The 18,298-nt window shown below is 37.7% G+C and overlaps 1 protein-coding gene across 1 annotated transcript in view; it reads right to left on the minus strand.

The window, feature by feature from the left end:
* The window catches only part of PRKCE (protein kinase C epsilon), a 286,377-nt gene that overhangs the window by 9,221 nt on the left and 258,858 nt on the right, over positions 1–18,298 (minus strand). Inside the window, exons 13-14 of the mRNA XM_008496530.2 lie at positions 16,688–16,876; positions 11,529–11,675 (exon numbers count right to left, since the gene is read on the minus strand). Of these exons, the coding sequence (XP_008494752.1) occupies positions 11,529–11,675; positions 16,688–16,876 (336 nt within the window). The remainder of the gene's footprint in view (positions 1–11,528; positions 11,676–16,687; positions 16,877–18,298) is intronic.

Genomic DNA, 18,298 nt, shown 5'->3' on the forward strand with positions numbered 1-18,298 from the left:
GCAATGTAACCTCTCCTCTTACATCCTGGGACACATCCAATACTAATCCATTTTTGGTGTGTTCTCCTGAAATTACATTTTAACTATTGTTGTTACAACAGTTATAGTAGTATGGGCTGGTGTAACTAACACATGCTAAACCACCTGCTGGTGAGTCCTCAAATACGTGTAGAAGATTTTTGTTTTCCTAATAACTACCACTTCAGTACAAAGGACTAGATATACCCAGAAATGGAGCTGCAAAGAGGAGCAGGGGAAAAAAAAAAAAAAAAAAAAAAAGTAATGCAGGACAGTTGATAAGTCTAGGGCACATGTCCCTAGGAGTTCAGTGGCTTCCAGGAGACATCCCATAAATCACTGAAAAATTAGTCTAGAATTGCACTAAGGTATTTGACCAGGTGTATTTTGTAAAAGATCAGTATATTTACTCTGCTTTCAATTCTTTAAAAAATCACAAAGATAGGGAATAAATCAAGGAGCATCTGATGGTAGTGAATAGGTAAATGATATAATGAAATATTTCAAGACTCAGATTTCTGTCACACATATGGAATAAATACTGACTGACTGACTTTCCAACATTTTATTCTGCCTATAGTCACCTACTCCAATTAATTAGAGAAAAGCAACACATTATGAAAACTTCTCTGACTGTGTAATGAAATTATAAATATATTGCAGTATGTTCTGATTCTGAGCCCCCCTCTATGAGGAAAGTATGGGCATGTGCATTGTGTCAATGCACTCAAAGAAATCACAGCATGGAAGGTAACAGCAAGCCTGTATGCACACTGGGAGCTTAAATCCAAGCCTCTGCTACAATGTAGAACACTTTGCAATATTTGCCATAGAGCAGGAATGCTACAGGGTTTTTGGCAAGAATGCCTCCAAAACATTTGGGGAAACTCATGTTCTCTGATGGTGATCTTCAGCACATAAAGAATAAAGCTTCTTTAGGTTGGCATGGATGATGCATATGAGATGCTTTCATACAGAGAAATGGTATAGAAACTCTCACCTCACACAAATGCAGGAAGCTAAACAATGATGGTTTAATTCTAAGACTACTGAATTATTAGAGATCATGTGTTGAAGTCTAATGATTATTTTTAGGGCCTAGCAAAGACAGTTAAAAGTTAAATATATATTCAAATCTTTGGAAAGCAGCTGAAGCTACTGCCTTTTTAAAAATAGCTAATGCATATACTGTAGACTGGAATCACAGAATCATAGAATCATAAAATCATAGTATCAGCCAGGTTGGAAAGGACCTCAGAGATCATCAAGTCCAACCCTTGATCCACTACTGGAAGAAAAAAGGCACTGCACAATTATGCAAGAATGAATACTAATTCTACATCTCCATCTGTCTCCTTTCCATCATTCCTCCAGATACTGAAACAGCATTATTGCAACATGGTTTTATCATAAGAGTTCAGCAGAACAAAGCGATTTCTAGTGGCACAGGTTTCATTCTTGGTTCTGCTACTGATCTGCTTTTAGCTTGAGTAATTTTCTCCTCACTATGCATCTGATGTTCTTCCTATTTGTGATCTATGCATGGGGTGTGATCTCTGTCTATCATTATCTATGACCTCTTGATTGTCTCTCACTTAGATGCCTTTTTGCACAGCAGGAACCTCATCTTGCTGGGACCTCAGCTGCTATTGTGGACCTGAGCATACAAATTCACCACCCTTGGGCCTCCACATGTGGTAACAAAATCCCTTGTAACAACACAGCAACATAAAGAGGAAAAAGCAACAGGATTGCCATTTCAAAATGCCTTGGTCCTACTGAAGATAAGTGGCTACGTATCACCTTCTTCAGGTCATCATCTGCAATTCTAGTGCAAATGCCTAAGAAATTAAGTTTTGCACTGGTATGCAGAGCTGCAAACACCTGCAGTGACAAATTGCTGCTGCCCATTCTGGATGAATATTGTAGAAAGCCACTGTTACTAATTTTATGCTTGCATTATCATGGTATACTGCTAATACAACAGAATCCGTGTGAGCAAATACTCAAGCCAAAGCTGCTCTTATTCTGTATGTTCAGCAGACTCCAGCTATGAATGGGACTAATCATGGGACTGCCAGCCTTAGGTGAGTCTGCCTTTTTCTGATAAATACCTCTCCATAGTCCAAAAACTAGTCAGATTTTGCTGCTGCTTAAATCACCTGGTGTTTTACCACTAGCATTTAATGACATCAGAAACAGGCCCAACTTAAAAATATTACTTATTATCTAAATTAATATAAAAATAAGATATTTATGTTTGGATGCTTAAGAATGTACTGTAACTATGATAAGATGATTCCACTTAATGGTTTAGATTACTTTCTGAAAACAACACTAGAGATTCAAGTAGCCAAAAAGTAAAGCAGAATCTGTCTTATTCTGAGGAAGCCCAAAAGCAAAACAGGAACACTTTGGCTGCTTGTCACTCCATCCCAATAGGCATCACTTTGAAATGTATATTTTATGGATGATTAAATGAACTTAATTATTTGTTACGAGAAGACTTCAGTGCTGCAAGACTGGGACTCAACAAAACCAAACAAATACTGTTGTAAAGTAAAGAATCAAAAGAAGCATAACAGAAGTTGTTTAACTTGGAAATATTTGGGAACCTGCAGTGCTGGGAAGTCGCTTTCAAGCTTCTGTAATTCTAGTGTTGTGGTAATCAAAGCTAAAGTCAGCTGCTGCAGGCACTGTTGCTACAGAGAATAAGAAACAAAAGGTAAGACTAACCAAATGAGCAAGTTCTGGGAAACCAGAACCTTATTCATCCAAACAAATCACACTGAAATTCCTTAAAAATATCCGTTCACTTTCTCTTCATTTCTCTAAGTTGCGACACAAGCTGCACATAGGCTTCTTGAAAGCTGTATACTTACAATCTGAGAAAATTTCATAGCTGTACAAAGTTCTAAGCTATCTGAAGCACTTTGAACATCCAGGCCCTTTACTTTTTGAGAGAAGAGCCAGAAGTATCAACAGGCTTTGCTGCCCTGCCCAGCCACATGCCAGACTAATCAGTATGAACTGTGCTGCAGAGAGTGAGGGTACTCTTGTTCACAACTGTCTACAGCAAGTGAAGCTGAGATCACAAACTTCATCATCTGACAACAGCCAGGGCTTCTCAACCAGCAGCAACCTGGCCAACACTTGAACCAGTAGCAGAAAAGTGTAAACTTTTAGGAACCAGCTGACACTGTATATTCTAATTCAGTATACACTGTGGCAGGGGCAAAGTGCAAAAAAAGTGTTTGATCTCAATCCTTATGGCCTTTTGCAATAAAAAGGCTAAGTCTCAAGAGCCCACATCCATTTTTCTTTAGTTTTTATACAGGATATGTGTTGATTATTTGACAAACACATATTTTTCCCTGTTTCTAAACCTTTCTTTCATCCAGCAGTATCAATCACCATGGTGTCACTCTCAGAAGAAAGCCCACTGTTTTCCTATGCCTGAAATGCCTGCAGCAAGTGGGGAATACATAATGTGCAATGTTTAACAATGGTAATGAGAGTCTGAGGTCTCAAGATCACTCCCCAGTGTTTTGTCTAAGCAGTAACACTTCATGCAAAAGCATGCAGTATAGCCCCTTGCGTGCCCATCTGCTAAATGCTCATTGCCATGCACTGATGACTGAATGGAAATATATTATGAAACTGAAGGGACACCTCAAGGTTATTAGGCCTAAAAATGGACCTACCTTGACATTTTCCCCATACTGAAGGCCTTACCTTAAAGAGGGACATTCACACTGAAGCAAACTTGAAAAGAGAGAACATTTATACAAAAAGAAATTTACTTGGCCTGTATTTCCTAAGTTCCTTTTGGTGTTACTGAATGATACTGCATTTCACAGGGCTTCTTCCCCAGAGCGTAAAGGCAAACTGATAATTCTGCACGTAAATTCTGTCACAAAAAAATAGAGGTGTGCCAAAAAAAAACCCCCACCAAAATAGTCTCATGACTTCCCAACACCAGGTTAAAAACCCTTCATTAATATTAAAAAAAAAAAAATCTTTGCCTTTTAGCAGTCATATATGAAAACAAATCTGAGATTATAAAACTCACATGACAGGCTAATGTATTTGAAAGTTCTTTTCCAGAAATGCAGTCCCTCTTTAAGGATTCCAGCCATATTTCACAATAAGCAGGTGGTTGCTGCAGCAATTTAAACAAACACCTCTCTAACTGAACACAATTTCTGGAGCCATTCAGCAAGGCACCTACCCACTAGGCAGGTGCCTGTGCAAACAGGTGAGCTGCACACTCCACAGGTGCCCATTTGTATTTGCTGTTTATTATCCAGTTTCCAAATACTATAGGCATCTGGCTTGTCAGAAGTGATTGACAAAGGGCTGCCAAAATTTTGCAAGTTTTTCACTCCTTTACAGGAGGGGAAAATTCCCAGTGCTCACTGACTCCAATTGTAACCCACAATCACTGACTAGAACTAGAATTTCATGTTTGGGAATGGTTTTATTTCGAACCTTTGCTGCAGCACAAAACTGAAAGAGGACACATTGCTGGCATCCTTAAGTCAAGACTTAACAAGGGACTTTACATTCACAAGGAAACTGCATACAGACAAGGTGGCTCAGACAGTGATAACTAAGGGGGGAGGGACTTTGACAATGGTTTATGATTATCTTTGAGTTGCTGGAGCTGAGAGAGAGGTGCAAATTACCGTAGGAAATCTGAGACTGATCTGAGGATCAAGATGAAATCTGCTAACACTGAGGTCAGGTATAGCACAGAACACTCTTCCAAGGGAAGTGCTATGTGTTCAGTCAATTTAAAGGATAGCCTGATCTTGAGCGTTTGGTTTTTAACACTTAGTCATATTTCTTAGCTGTCAAAGAACTTTGCATTAAGTATGCTGAGGTTAAAACAAAGTGGAAAATGAGGTATGAAAAGGTTAGGTGATGAACCCTGGACATCACCATGGGTTTCTAGAAAATCTGTCAGAAGAACTTCTGTATCTTTCAATTTTTGGCTATCTGGCTTCACTGCTAGACTAATTCTTTACCTTCAGGAAGTCAGAACGGAAGAAGGAACATACACATATTCAGAACACATTCTCAGGCATATAACATTAGGAATGGAAGAGGCTGCAAAACAAAGCTTGTACCATTACATCAACTAATGGGCCGGCGGCAGCTGCTGTTGCTCCATTGCAAGATACAAGTCTGCAATAGACTATCTTTTTCATTGTGTTTCTAAAGCTGTTGAAGAAAGCAATCTTTTGAATGGAAACCCACGAAATTATGAATGCATAGAGAAAATCAAAATAATGTATTGTTCTGTGAAAGCTGCACAATCACAGTAAATCACTGTGATGTGATTATTTTGTTAACTTCATCTCCATAAAGCCACACTATGAATGGATTTCCACAGGTACTGATAAAGCCATTAGAGATGAAACTTAGACTTAATGGCTAAAAAGAAATACACATGGCAAGCATCTTTTTTACCAGGCTTTATAATACCCTCTGCCTCAGTTCTTCAGCGTTTTCATTCTGAGGACATCTTTGTTAAAGTCTCAGATTTTCCCAACCCTGACATCTACAACAGGGTAGATGAAAACAACAAGTCTGTGAGCATGTTTCAAGGGCTGACAATGAAATCTCAGCCTGAAAGGACAGGAGTGTGCCTGTGGTAAGACTGTTCTTGCTCACAGCTCCTTGCAGCACACTGAGCCAGTGTGAGCAACAGTGTAAGAAACATGAGAATGATTTTATTGTGCTGGTCTAATTCTCAAAAAACCCAGAGGAAATCTCTGAGAGGTGAAACACCTCTCCTATGAGGAAAGGCTGAGACACTTGGGATTGTTTAGCCTGGAGAAGAGAGGGCTCTGGGGAGCTGCAGCCTTTCGGTGCTTAAAGGGGGAGGATAAGAAAGATGGGGACAAGCTTTTAGTAGTCTGTTGCAATAGGACAAGGGGCAATGGTTTTAAACTAAAAGAATGTAGATGTAAACTAGATATAAGGAAGAAATTCTTTATGATGAGGGTGGTGAAATACAGAAACAAGTTGCTCAGAGAGGTTTCATCCATGTAAATGTTCCAAGTCCCATTGGACAGGGCACTGGGAAACCTAACTATCTGAAGTCCTTGCTTATTGGAGAGTGGTTGGATTGGATGAGCTTTAAAGGTCCCCCTTCCAACCCAAACTATTTTGTGATTCTATGAAACTGGTGGTCATACAACTCTACCACTGATTTCAGCCAAATGAGCAACAAATTTTGGGCAGGGATGCTCCTCCCTCCCTTACAAGTGGGACTGGATTCTCGTGTATCTTTATGCCACAAATTCAGGTCTGGAAAGCTTGCAGCTGGCCAGCTGTGCCCTCAGAAATAATTTGAAGAATTTATTGCAGGGAATCTAATACGATAGGGAGACGATTGAGGGAAAAGCAAAATACAACAAAATACACCTATACAAAACTATTTCAAATATAAACTTTGTCTGTAAATAGCAGCCTGGGACAATGTAAGTTTCACCAATACACATTTAAGGTGAAGCAGCAATCTGTTTCAATCACTGGTTTTAAGGCACTTCTCATTATGGGATAGACAGAATCCTATCATGTCACTAGGCAAGATCTACCACACTTTGCACCATATTGAAGATATTGTTAAGTAATTAACCTACTGCAGCCTAGTTTTGAATTATATTATGGAAAATGCACTTTGAAAATAGAAATAACCAATTCAACTAACGCAGGAGCATAACCAGGGAAGGAAAAGAAAATGGATAGCAGGAGAATCATTGAATACTGTATCAACTCCTTCATGGTTCTTGAGCAATAAATTTGTATCCTGGTGTTTACGGCTACTTCATTGCCCAAATGGAATAAAATTCCAGGAAGAATACATGAGACAAAATATCACAACATAGGAATAAATTGCCTCAGAGGGATTTCTGTTTCACAGCAGTTGATCTGGAGAAAAGATACCTGTGTGCAAGATATCTGTCTGTACTAAATCTGTACTTATTTCTTGTATATGGAATTACATATTCATGTCTGCATTAAAAGCAGCAGGGAAGAGTAGTGTTATCCAGAAAATTCCAAGAGAGCCTGGGAAATTCTATGAATAAAGTTCTAAGAACAGAGGGCAGTATCTTCAAGAGACACTGTCAAGGTAACCAGAGTTTAGATGTAGATGTAACAAATATCAACTTCACAGTTAATCAAAAGCTCACAATTTCTAATGTATTTGTCTCAGAGCTATTACTTTTCCTATAGGGGCTTAACATCTGTATTAGTTCTAAGTGGGAGAAATCCTTGGTATAGTAAACTGTAGTAAATGTACAAAAATTAATTTTTCACTGATAAGCCTCATAATTCTGGATTTATGAAAGGAAGAGCTGGTAGACAATATGCATAATAGAGCTAGGCTCTGGTGCATTTTCACCCCTCCATATTCTACATTCCAAATCATTAAGCTGGAGAAGCAGCCAAAGATCCTTCACAGCAGGCTTCAGGGCCACCAAATCTGTTTCCATTGTCTCTACCTAGCACAACCTGGTGTGGCACTCCTGTCACTGCTTAGCCATCTAAAGCTCAGTCATTTGTATGAGTGCTCTGCCCAGAGAACACTTGCAAGCTTTCAGAAAACACAGTCAGTCTTTCAAGAGCCTTTTGGTCTCTGGTAATTTTCATTCCAAGGCTGAAAATAGGAAATAAATTTCAGCTTCCAAAACATCACCAGAATAATCAAGTCATGTACAAACTAGAAAGACACGAATGGTAAACTTCTGGTATAACAAGGAATATGTTTGCATATATTCAACAGCATGAATGAGACCAAACAAAGCATCTCAGTATGGCTAATGAATAGCAATGCAAGTGTTTCTTCTGAGTTCAGTTGAAAAATTCAGACTTAAGGCTGGCAGAGCTGAAGAGAAGTACCTGAACTATGGAGAAGCACAGGCCTTACAGTACCATCTAAAATAGCCCCTCAGAAAAATCTGCTATGTCAGACAGGGGACAAAAGGTATCAGATAAGGAAGACAGCTGTGCTAACCAAGGAACTCACATGGTTTTGGGATCAGAAGAGCAGTTAGGCAGAACTCAAGGAAGGTTTGTTTCCCCACTAGCAGCTCTGCAACCTCCCTTGGCAGATTATTCCATCGTTTGATGGGACCTCAGTGTCTGACTGCTTTCTCTAATGACTTGTTCAGTGTCAGCATTCTCTATTGCCCAGATCTCCTTTGAACAGACCCTATGTTTTGGAGTTTTTTTGAAAGTGTGTATGATATATCAATTATAGTTTCCCCCCTTAGTCATCTTAAGAGTTTGTCAGAAAATAGATGAATACCTGTGTAAGTATGTGCATTCTTGCATGAGCCAAGTTTTGTATGTGCATGCAAACCCCAGTTTGAATGCACAAGTTATTATATATGCATTGTATACTTATTTCCCAACACATATGTACACTTACATTTCACATGCAAGAATGTCTATTTTCTGACTAATAATCTGTCCTCTCTTCTCATAGCTAATTTCACAGACCTAAGATCTCCTGAACATAAGATTAAAAATATATTTTTAAGTCCCATTTTAATATTACAAGTCACTTTTAAATAATTAACCACTCCTTATCAATACTGAAATTTGTTAAAAAATAAAAAGCATTCCAAACATAGGCACCAGTTGATTTTTCTTCCATAGTTATTCTATAGCTATGGAACAGTTATACTTGTTAACCTGACTTAATGAAGCTCAGTGCTACATGCAGTTGAACTTAGAGAGCAACTCTCTGTCTAGATTTTGAAGTACACTTTATTTCATCAGTGGTCACCTTCTTTCCCATATTTTTGAAAGTGAGTGCAACCTCTTCTAGCTTGGCAAGTACCCAAAAGCATCATTTCAGTATTTGATTTTTACCACCCTAGATTCCTTTACCATTTCTGATGTTGCATTTTTAAGAATTATGGTTTATTTGTGAGATCTTTCTCTCCAGCCTAGATATGTATCCCACTTTCTAACTCATAAATTGTTCCATTTTAAGAGGATAAGTAAAAATTTCAGCATGATGTTGCTCAAAGATATTTACACAACAAAAAACTTCAAACAACTGCAAAATTTGTAAGTCTGTTACAAAACAGCTGATGGATCATAAACATAGTGTAAATATATAAGGTATACCCTCTCTAAGTGTAGAAAAGTTACCAGTAAAAGTTGATAGGACAAGGTCACTGGGCCAGATAACTTAGAGAGAGCAGACTAAGAACATGAAAATATTAGGTATGCCTGAAGCAGACAACATATTATCTCAATACACCACCATAAAAAAATAAAAAAAAAAAAAAAAGAAGAAAGAGTTCAGAAAAAACCAAGCACACATAACTACTAGACTGCAGGAATCAAATTTGGTAAAGAAAGTTGGCATATGCAATATGGAAATAAGTAGTATAAAAATCTTATATAGAAGCAACCTAAAGAAAAATGAGAAAAAGTGTAAATAAAGATGTATAAAATCACCCTAACAGTTATTAAAGAGCAAGAAGCTGTCTTGAGAATTATACTAAGGCCTTCTCTGAAATCACTACAAGAAATGAAATATACAACTCAAATACCATTAAAGGAAGCAGAAAAGAAGAAAAGGAACAAAATAAAAGGAATTAATAAAATAGGAATGGCTTTACAATATAGCAGCAGTGAAATAAAAAGATGTTTCACTGAGAAAGTAGAATGTATTATATCAGCAATGAATAAAAATGTCTGACATACTAAATCCCTCCTAACTTTTAAGCCAGTCTGCCTCAGCAGGAATATTTACAAAAATAATAAAGGCCTCGTAAAAATGCCTATTGTCAAAGAGACTGCATATTTTGATCACGACAGGAAACCAGCCTATAAACAGACTAGATGAAAGGAGTCTAGGACTTACTAGATGAAGGCATAAGGTGAAAATTTTTTTGGAATTGCATACCCTGATTTGGTAACTGCATTACCAAAACATTGATGAATACTGAGCAAAGCAACAAAAATTGCTGTGAGATGAAAGGCCAAATTCTTGTCAAAATGGGAAAAGAGCTGCACACACACCTCAGCTAAACACTGACTAAGGCTGTCTGCAGCTATCAGATGGCTGTGGAAACTCATTAGAAGGCACTTAGCTACAGTATTAAGTAGGTTTCTGAGAGATGCTAATGGGGTGTCTACATTTCTGCAGGTGTGCTGAGACTCAGGCAGGAGGTGCAGCCTGGCCAGATCTCCAGAGCAGAGCTGGACACCAGGATGGATGGAGGAGCCAGCATGCCCAGCTGGCTGGCTGCCCAGGAGAGGGGATGGGATGCTCAGGCATCATTCTGCCCAGCCACCATATTAGAAGGTTTCCATTCTCCAAGACATGCATTAAGAGAAACTTTCCCAGATTATCACATTACTTTTTACTATCAATTCTAGAAAGACACCCACAAGGGCTAACTCAGTTTCAGTTGTCAATCCTTTTGGGCTCTTTTGGATAGCTACAGAGAGAGAGAGAGAGACTACTTTAAGAGTGGACTTGGAGGAATTACCTCAGGCTTCTGTTCAGGACAGACAACCCTGTTTTTACCACCTGCACAAGGAACTTGAAGAAATGCACCTTAATGTACTAGGAGTAAATGCACTAAATGTGACAGACTCTGCAATGACAGCCTTTTTCACATCTAAATTTAATTACAGTGTTGAGCCCAAGGGTTTTTTTGTTTGTTTGTATGTTTTGGGTTTTTTTTTTAAATAACTTTGTAAGCTATCTAAAGAGAGAAACAAACAATTGCTTTGGTTATATTTACAGGCAAATAAAACACTGTAAGTATGATTGTGTAAAGTTAAAAGATGCAAATAAATCTTGAGGGATTTAACACAAAATCATTATTTTGTAGTGTTCATGTATATCATTTACTTTACAAATTCTCAGCTGAAAAGCTGACATTTGGTGAACTGCAAACATTTTCATCCATCAGAAGAAAAGAATAAGTATTTTTGCTCAGCTTTTGTTTATTTCTGCATATGGGGCTGCTATATATTTTTGATAATTTATAATACGAATACTTGAGTATTACCTAGGAAAATCTAAGTCCATCAGTTTATCTAATCATTATGTGTACTTTCTTCTCCCAGAAAGCTGTTTTCTCTCCTTTTACTACAAAATCCAATGGCCATCAGCAAAGCAGGATCAAACCAGAGTTCACACAGAAAATACAAACTGAAATAACCTCTTCTGATCAAGGTATCTCTATGAACACAGGAAAATAATTAAAACAGGGCCTTAAACCCTCTCATGGTTTATGTGACTGAACTACAACATCTTCCTGTGCATTTAACCTATTCCTGACACTTACCTTCACAGAAACAATGCCCAGGCAATTTTTTCAGCATGGTTTTTATGTTACCCCAAATACGTTTTTTATGTCAAACCCCAAATGTTGTACCAAGCAACCTCCTGTTTCAGCAAAGCCAACCACTAGAATTGTCAAATCAAGTTTCCTCTGAATGTTATGCAAACTGCTACTTACAATCCGTGGTTTGAAGGGTGGCTTGATTTTCCTTTGTTCTAGAAGAACCCAGTCAATTTCCTTGAAAAAGGGATGCTGCTTAATTGCATCTTCCCCGTTCTGGGATGCCACACAGCCAAGCCGCTTATTGGGGTTTTTTGTCATGAACTACAGGGAGGGGGGAGGGAAAAAAGGAAAAAAGGAAAAAGTTAAAACATGAATGGCAATGACTGGAAACTATTTGCAGTTCAGTTGTACATTCTGATTCCTAATGCCTAGTTTTTACAAACAGTAGTCTTTCAGAAGGTTACTTTTTCTGTAAGAGCAATTAGGATGCTCCTCAAAATATCAGAGGTTCCAGCCTAACTAGAAGACTGAGAGACTCTGAAGTGTAAATTTCCTGCAAAAAGCTCTTTCAGCTGATTGCTGGAACCTCTTAATTTCATCTGGCTGAGAGCTCTATGGGAACAGATTCTCTTTCAGCATTTCTAGTTCCAGCTTTGGCCAAAAATACAACAGGAAAGAAAGAAAATATTAAACCCTGCAGAGATTCTTACAAATAGATGGTCAGAATATCTCTTATTTTATGTTATTTGTGCTATCTTAACTATTAATTTGGGGAATAGGGGCTACATATTATGCTTACTGTTGTTTCTTTCTTTGGGTATGTAAGTTGCAGAATAATACGTTCCACCCAAGCAGACACATGAAAAGCCATAACTTCCTTTCTAATTTCTAGGATTTTATTCTAAGGCAACTAAGAACCTGCAACTATGTGAATTATAAGTGCTGTGTCTGTTCATTTCAGAAAATCCACGGTGGGATCCATACTAACAGAAAGCTTCCCTTGAGAAACTCTGTGATGTAACTTGCACCTTCCCATTCATCTTTAATATACTGTCACCAGTAGCAGCTGGAACTAAGTGGTCTCCTCTAATGTAATGCCAAAATTTCTCACTTTTAAACACTTACTACTCTTCAGCAGAAACCTTCACAGCCAGTGAATGACACTGACATCAAATGATGGATGCTGATAATATTTTTGATTATTTTGCTCTGTTATTTCTTCCTACTTTTATTAGCAATTGCTCTACTAATTTTCTAATCCATGTGGACACAGAGTCCTTGCAATTCAAGTAGCAATGAACACTGCTTTTATACATACATCCACACTCAGATTATAAAATTACCCCAAGCTTTGCTACAACTTCATATTCAACCATTATTATAACACTTTTCAAATTTTAAGAAAAGTATAAAAATGAAACAAAATTTTATAATTGGTCATTGCCTTTTTAGTCTAGGTACCACATCACACTATACATCTGTAGAAAACTGTAACTTGCAAAAAAAAAAAAAAATCAATATAATGCATACCCTTGATTTAGTATTCCAGTTATTAAATAAGTAGCTACTGAAGCCCTTACGATGGTTTTAGGCAGTTAGATCAACGAAAATATCCTAGCTATCATTTTAAAGAGGTAACAGATCAGTAAGGCAGTTCTGACATACACACACTGCTCCAAAGATGATCCTTCTCTTTGGTCTGGTGTTCAACTGCTCTGTAAGTTCTTTTGCAATGGACAAGTTATATCTAAACTACAGGCCATGCTGTCTATGGGCAGGAGAAACAAAGGTTTTGGAAAGGATTAATGTGCTTTAGTGAGGTCTCTTGGAAAACCACAAAACACATTCCTACATTCCTCTGCTTTATTTCACCTTCAGGACAGGAGTAAGCAGGCCAGGAACTAGTAGCCACACATTCTGTAAAAACAGAACTGCAGGATATGCATTTTTTACCATATGATCCAGGTATCAAAGAAGTAAAATCTGATTCTCGTATTTGTCAACCTCTATCTTTGTTGAGACAGAGGCAGAGAAACATTAGAACACATAATTTTCAGAAAATTGAGGACGTGAAAGTATGAGTAGTTAGTACAATTTAGTGCTGCATTTCAGCAGCTTCATGAAACTGGGAAAATGATGATGAGGGAGAGTAAGCATATAAGCGAATACTTAAAACAAACATACAAAATTGTCATATGCAAATGTGATTAAATAACCTCAAACTTCTGAAGTGGACATTTGATTCTGTAACTTTTATCCACTGTGATAAATACTGATTTTTTTCACCTTCCTTTTCTGAAGCACAAGCTGACATTTATTCCCAGTTATCAACAGCATCAACAATGCAAATGTCAGGGCAGAGACAGCTGTTAACTGTACTGTGCTGACGAGATGGTTGCCAATGGAGCTGACAGCCATAGCTCTTACGTGTTGCCTCTTTATTTTCCCATATTGAGGCAGGAATCTCCTTTTATGAAGAAAAAAGCCTTTTAAAGATCAGAGTTTTTACTGACTTAAATGACAACACAAAAAAAGGTTGCTGAGACAGCAATTCACCTTGTGGCCCTGATCAAGGATCATGAGGCTCCCAAAATTTTACCTCTTGACATAAATGGCACAGATTAAAAATAGAGTGCTGCTGCTGTGCCCGGAGATCTGAGTCATCTGGCTACATACAGAACACACACTGCAGACACAGGCTCTCTCAATTGCTTGCAAAGACACACAGAGCTAATTTCAATGATGAATTGTTTTCCTTACCAGACAGGAAAGAATTTTAAATAGCAATTCCTGTCAATTCACAGAAACAGGACTTAAAAGATCTGTGGGATTTCATGGGACAAGCAACATGCTGCCTTGTAGTACTGAGCTGTAAAATTATCGTCCTAAGTGTTTTGCTGGAAATAACAGGAAAATTGTTCCTTCAGAAAATAAGAAAACATTGTTACTTAATAGAAGAGAACTTCATCTTATTAAACTTCCCTTTCATGCTGTTTGGAGGAGTGTAAAAATACAGTTTCTAAAGCATAAACCCCATGTCTCAAGCACAATGTGAGGAAACAAAGTGTTCCAAAGTTAATCCCTTGCTACCATTCAGCAGTAAAATACGTAGACGCCTCTTTCTTTCCTCTGTTTTTCCTGTTCTTCATTTAACAGAATGCAGACGAGGATCAGATGGAGAACACAAATTTCAAACATTTCACACCATAGCTGCATAAGTAGCAGGTTGCTAAATGTAAGGAAACGTTTCCTTTTTATGGTATAAGCTGGCATAGCTCAATTAAATTCTATCAGTTTCTGCGAATGAAGACACCTTGCCCCATGAAGAATAATCTGTTATTGTAGTGTAAATTTATTGAATGGATACAACCTCTTTTTAATGATTATTAGTGACATTAAGAATTAACTTCAGACAATGGTGTAAAACAGAAAAAGCTAGAACTCCAGCAAAATATAAATCATGCCAACTTAGCAAAATGTTGCCCCAGGAAAACAGCCTTGCAAAAAATTATAGCAAAATCATCTTTAGAAAAAAACTGAGGGTTTGACTCCCTTGAACTTACATTCACAAAAATGCATAGTTTACACCTGCATCCCAATTCTGTGTCTGCATTTTTATGTGGTTAATGAATGTCATGTATAGTGTTAACAGAAATCTCACTATTTACACCACAAATGAGATTAAGACTAAGGCTCTGACTGTCAAATCTGTTTCTTTCTTTCCTCTCTGAAACAAACACCTTCTCCTAATACTTACAATGGCTCTTGTGCTACACACTTAACCAGGAGTTATCAGTTAACTTTCCCCTCCAAGATTCACAATAATAGAAAGGTCAGTTAACATAGATTCACTGAAGGACTTTACAAAGATTTCCTGTGGATGGCAAAGGGACAGGTTTTACACATCGAAATCAAAACACTACAGAAATTCTCCCAGACTTCAGTGAAAGTCAGATGCAAATATGAGCACTGACAACAATCCTTTCTCTACAACACTTCAAAATAAACCCTGAACCCTGGATGTCAGCCTGAATTCTGCAACTCATGTCCATATATTTTAATTGCTGAACTGAAAATAAATAATTCCCCCATCATCTGAGGGGAATAAAAGAATATGTATAAAGTTCAGCTTTAACAAACCCTTCATGCTCTCACTACAGTGAACGAAGCAAAAGATACTCCAGCAAACAATTCAGAAACTTTGACTTCTGCTTTGAATCATCTGCTAGAGCATCTCTAAACTACTATGTGCCTGAGGATATGTTTACTAGAAGATCAAGATAAGTATTTCTGCAGAATGTGTTACCTGTCCACTTGTGTTAAAATCAGAATTTGTTCAAGTTTTTTACAAAATTTCAAAATATGAACCTGTATGAAGATCTCTGCAGGACTTTACACTGCCAACTGATCTCTTAATTGAAAGTCTCCTCTATTTCACATGCTGAAAGAAAATTAGAATTGGAAAGGTAGAAATTTTCCATTTCCAAAGAAGGTAGAAAACTGGAATTAAAAAATAAGTTATCTTTTTAAACCAGAAATGCTCCTTGGGTTTTCAAACTATGGTGTTAGGAATACTGCTTCTGTTGCTTTTTTTGTTTGCTTGTTTTTTTCTTTTAGGATGATACTAGAACAGTAGAAAGCATTTATTTAAATGTCACTTTAATGAAGTAAACCTGAATTTAGAAAGGTAGTCTAAAAAATGAAATTGCACAGTGGGGCACTTTGATTAAAAAATTGTGGCATTTGGTGACACACATTTCTGTCAGGTCATTGCTCATTGAAACACTCTGACCAGGGCAGAAACAATTACACGAGAGTAAGACTGCTTATCAAAATGTTATGCAAACAATAAAAAAGATGATGCAGCTACAAATAAAGGGCTTTCAAGCCATCCTGACGACAGGGGAAGGAAGGCAGAGGGACAGGAAATTTTTTAAGTGGATGAAATAAAGCCACTGTTTCTTTAATTACGTAGTGCTTCTTCCACTGTAGTGGAACATGCAGCATATAAAGTGTCAAAGTGATAGCACAGTTCTAGTTGGTTGGGTTTTCCCTGAAACTTGAATCTGTGGTACACAGATTTATACAGTGTACAACTGCGTGGAATAAAAACATTTTGTTCCTTTCCCACAAGCAGTGTAATTTATCCCAGGCCCCATTATCCTAACAGTGGCACTCTGAACTGTGCTTGAACTCCCAGCGGTGACTGCTCTCAACAACTTGCAGCAAATTCAATTTTAATTAAGGAAAAAAATAAACCCCAAAAGCAATAATAAAAAACTCCCAAACCAACCCATGAAGAGGAGGAGGAAAGCAAGTAACAGAAGACTCACTGCTTTTAAAATGCTGACAGCTTCCTTACTGAGCCAGACTGGGTACAAGACATCATCATGAAGGATGGATTCAAAGAGATCATCTTCATTGTCAGCTTCAAAGGGGGGTTGTCCAGCCATCATTTCATACATGAGAACACCCAGAGCCCACCAGTCTACCGAGGGGCCATATTCCAACTCCTGTAGGATCTGGTATAGAAAAACAGATTGGGTTGAATAGAGAAGTTAGACAACACTACTGGATCCACATCTGCTGTTTTATACACCACTAAGACAAAATCCCACATTGATTTTGGTAACAGTAGGCACAGTTTCTTACCCATGCAATTTGCACTAACACAGCTAAGTGTCAACGTGTAGTTATTCTCAGAAGTACTGACTGGGTTTATCAGTCCCCTGAGTAAAAGAGTATGCTCATGAGCAAAAGGGCTGTATATCCTTCCAGATTGTTTAAAGCAGGTCACGCTATAGAGCAAAAAAAGATCACATATACAAACCAGACTGGTGGAAAATGTGAAACATTTCCTCGTCTCAATCTTGAACAAAACAAACTGAACCAGCCTGTAATGCTGCAGTCATCTCAGAGATTTATTCTAGTGTTTTAGGTAGGGTTGAAGGAAGCCAAAAGCATTTTTGTTCAAGTTCTTTTTACAGCATTAAAACACTGTACAATAACTGGCTGTAGGACTCACTTGAATTGCTTCTGCTTTCAGAAAATCTGGCTATAACTTTTCACATGGCACAAGTTCAGCCTTGTAGCAAATACCTTTACCAGGGAGTAGTAGGGTTAGCATTATGGAGTTTTATTGTACTTGGTGCTACAGTACTAGTGTACAAGAAAAAAGTCTGATTCTTGGTTCCTCTCCACTGAAAAGAAGCTTGTTGTTTGGCTGCAATGTTTCAGCATGACAGGGGACAAGGAAAAGTCCTGTTTAAGGTGAAGCTGACTGCCTTAAAATGGGAACAACTCTACTACCTGCTTAAACAAGCCTGTTACAGTCAGAAGCCTTGTGGAGAACTGCATGAGCTTAGTGCTGTATTTGAACATCACAACCAATATAAAACCAAATTTAGCCCTAGCATAAATACAGAAATGAGTTTAACATTTCAATGCAGGTCTGGATCCCAACTGAACTCTTAGCTGAATGGCTACTGTACACTAATTATGGAAAATTGTGCTCTTCAAAAGTGTATTTTTCAATTGTTTTGGGCACTCTGAAGCTGATATCGCTACAGAAAAGTAAATGCAAACAAACCATCATGCAAGAGAAACAGAAGCAGGAGACAAATTTCTGCAATTAAGATGGCAAAGTGGAAGCCTGAGTTACTGAATTCAGTGAGACCAAGATTCCATGTAAAAGTTCCTTGAAACTTATTACTGCTTGGTCTTCAGTAATAATTTTCAAAGACTTTGCCAAAAGACTCGATTAGTATATTGAATAAGAAAAGAATCCACAGAAAACCCAAACCATCACACTGGCATTTGTTTTAATGCCAGAATAATTTTCAAACTCCATAAAACACACATTTATGTTATGATAGTCTCAAGATGAGGCTACCAAAGCCTGATAGCCATGAACACTAACAATATGGATTTCTAATTTATCTCTA

The sequence above is a fragment of the Calypte anna genome, chromosome 3, assembly GCF_003957555.1.
Source record: "Calypte anna isolate BGI_N300 chromosome 3, bCalAnn1_v1.p, whole genome shotgun sequence".
NCBI lineage: Eukaryota > Metazoa > Chordata > Aves > Apodiformes > Trochilidae > Calypte > Calypte anna.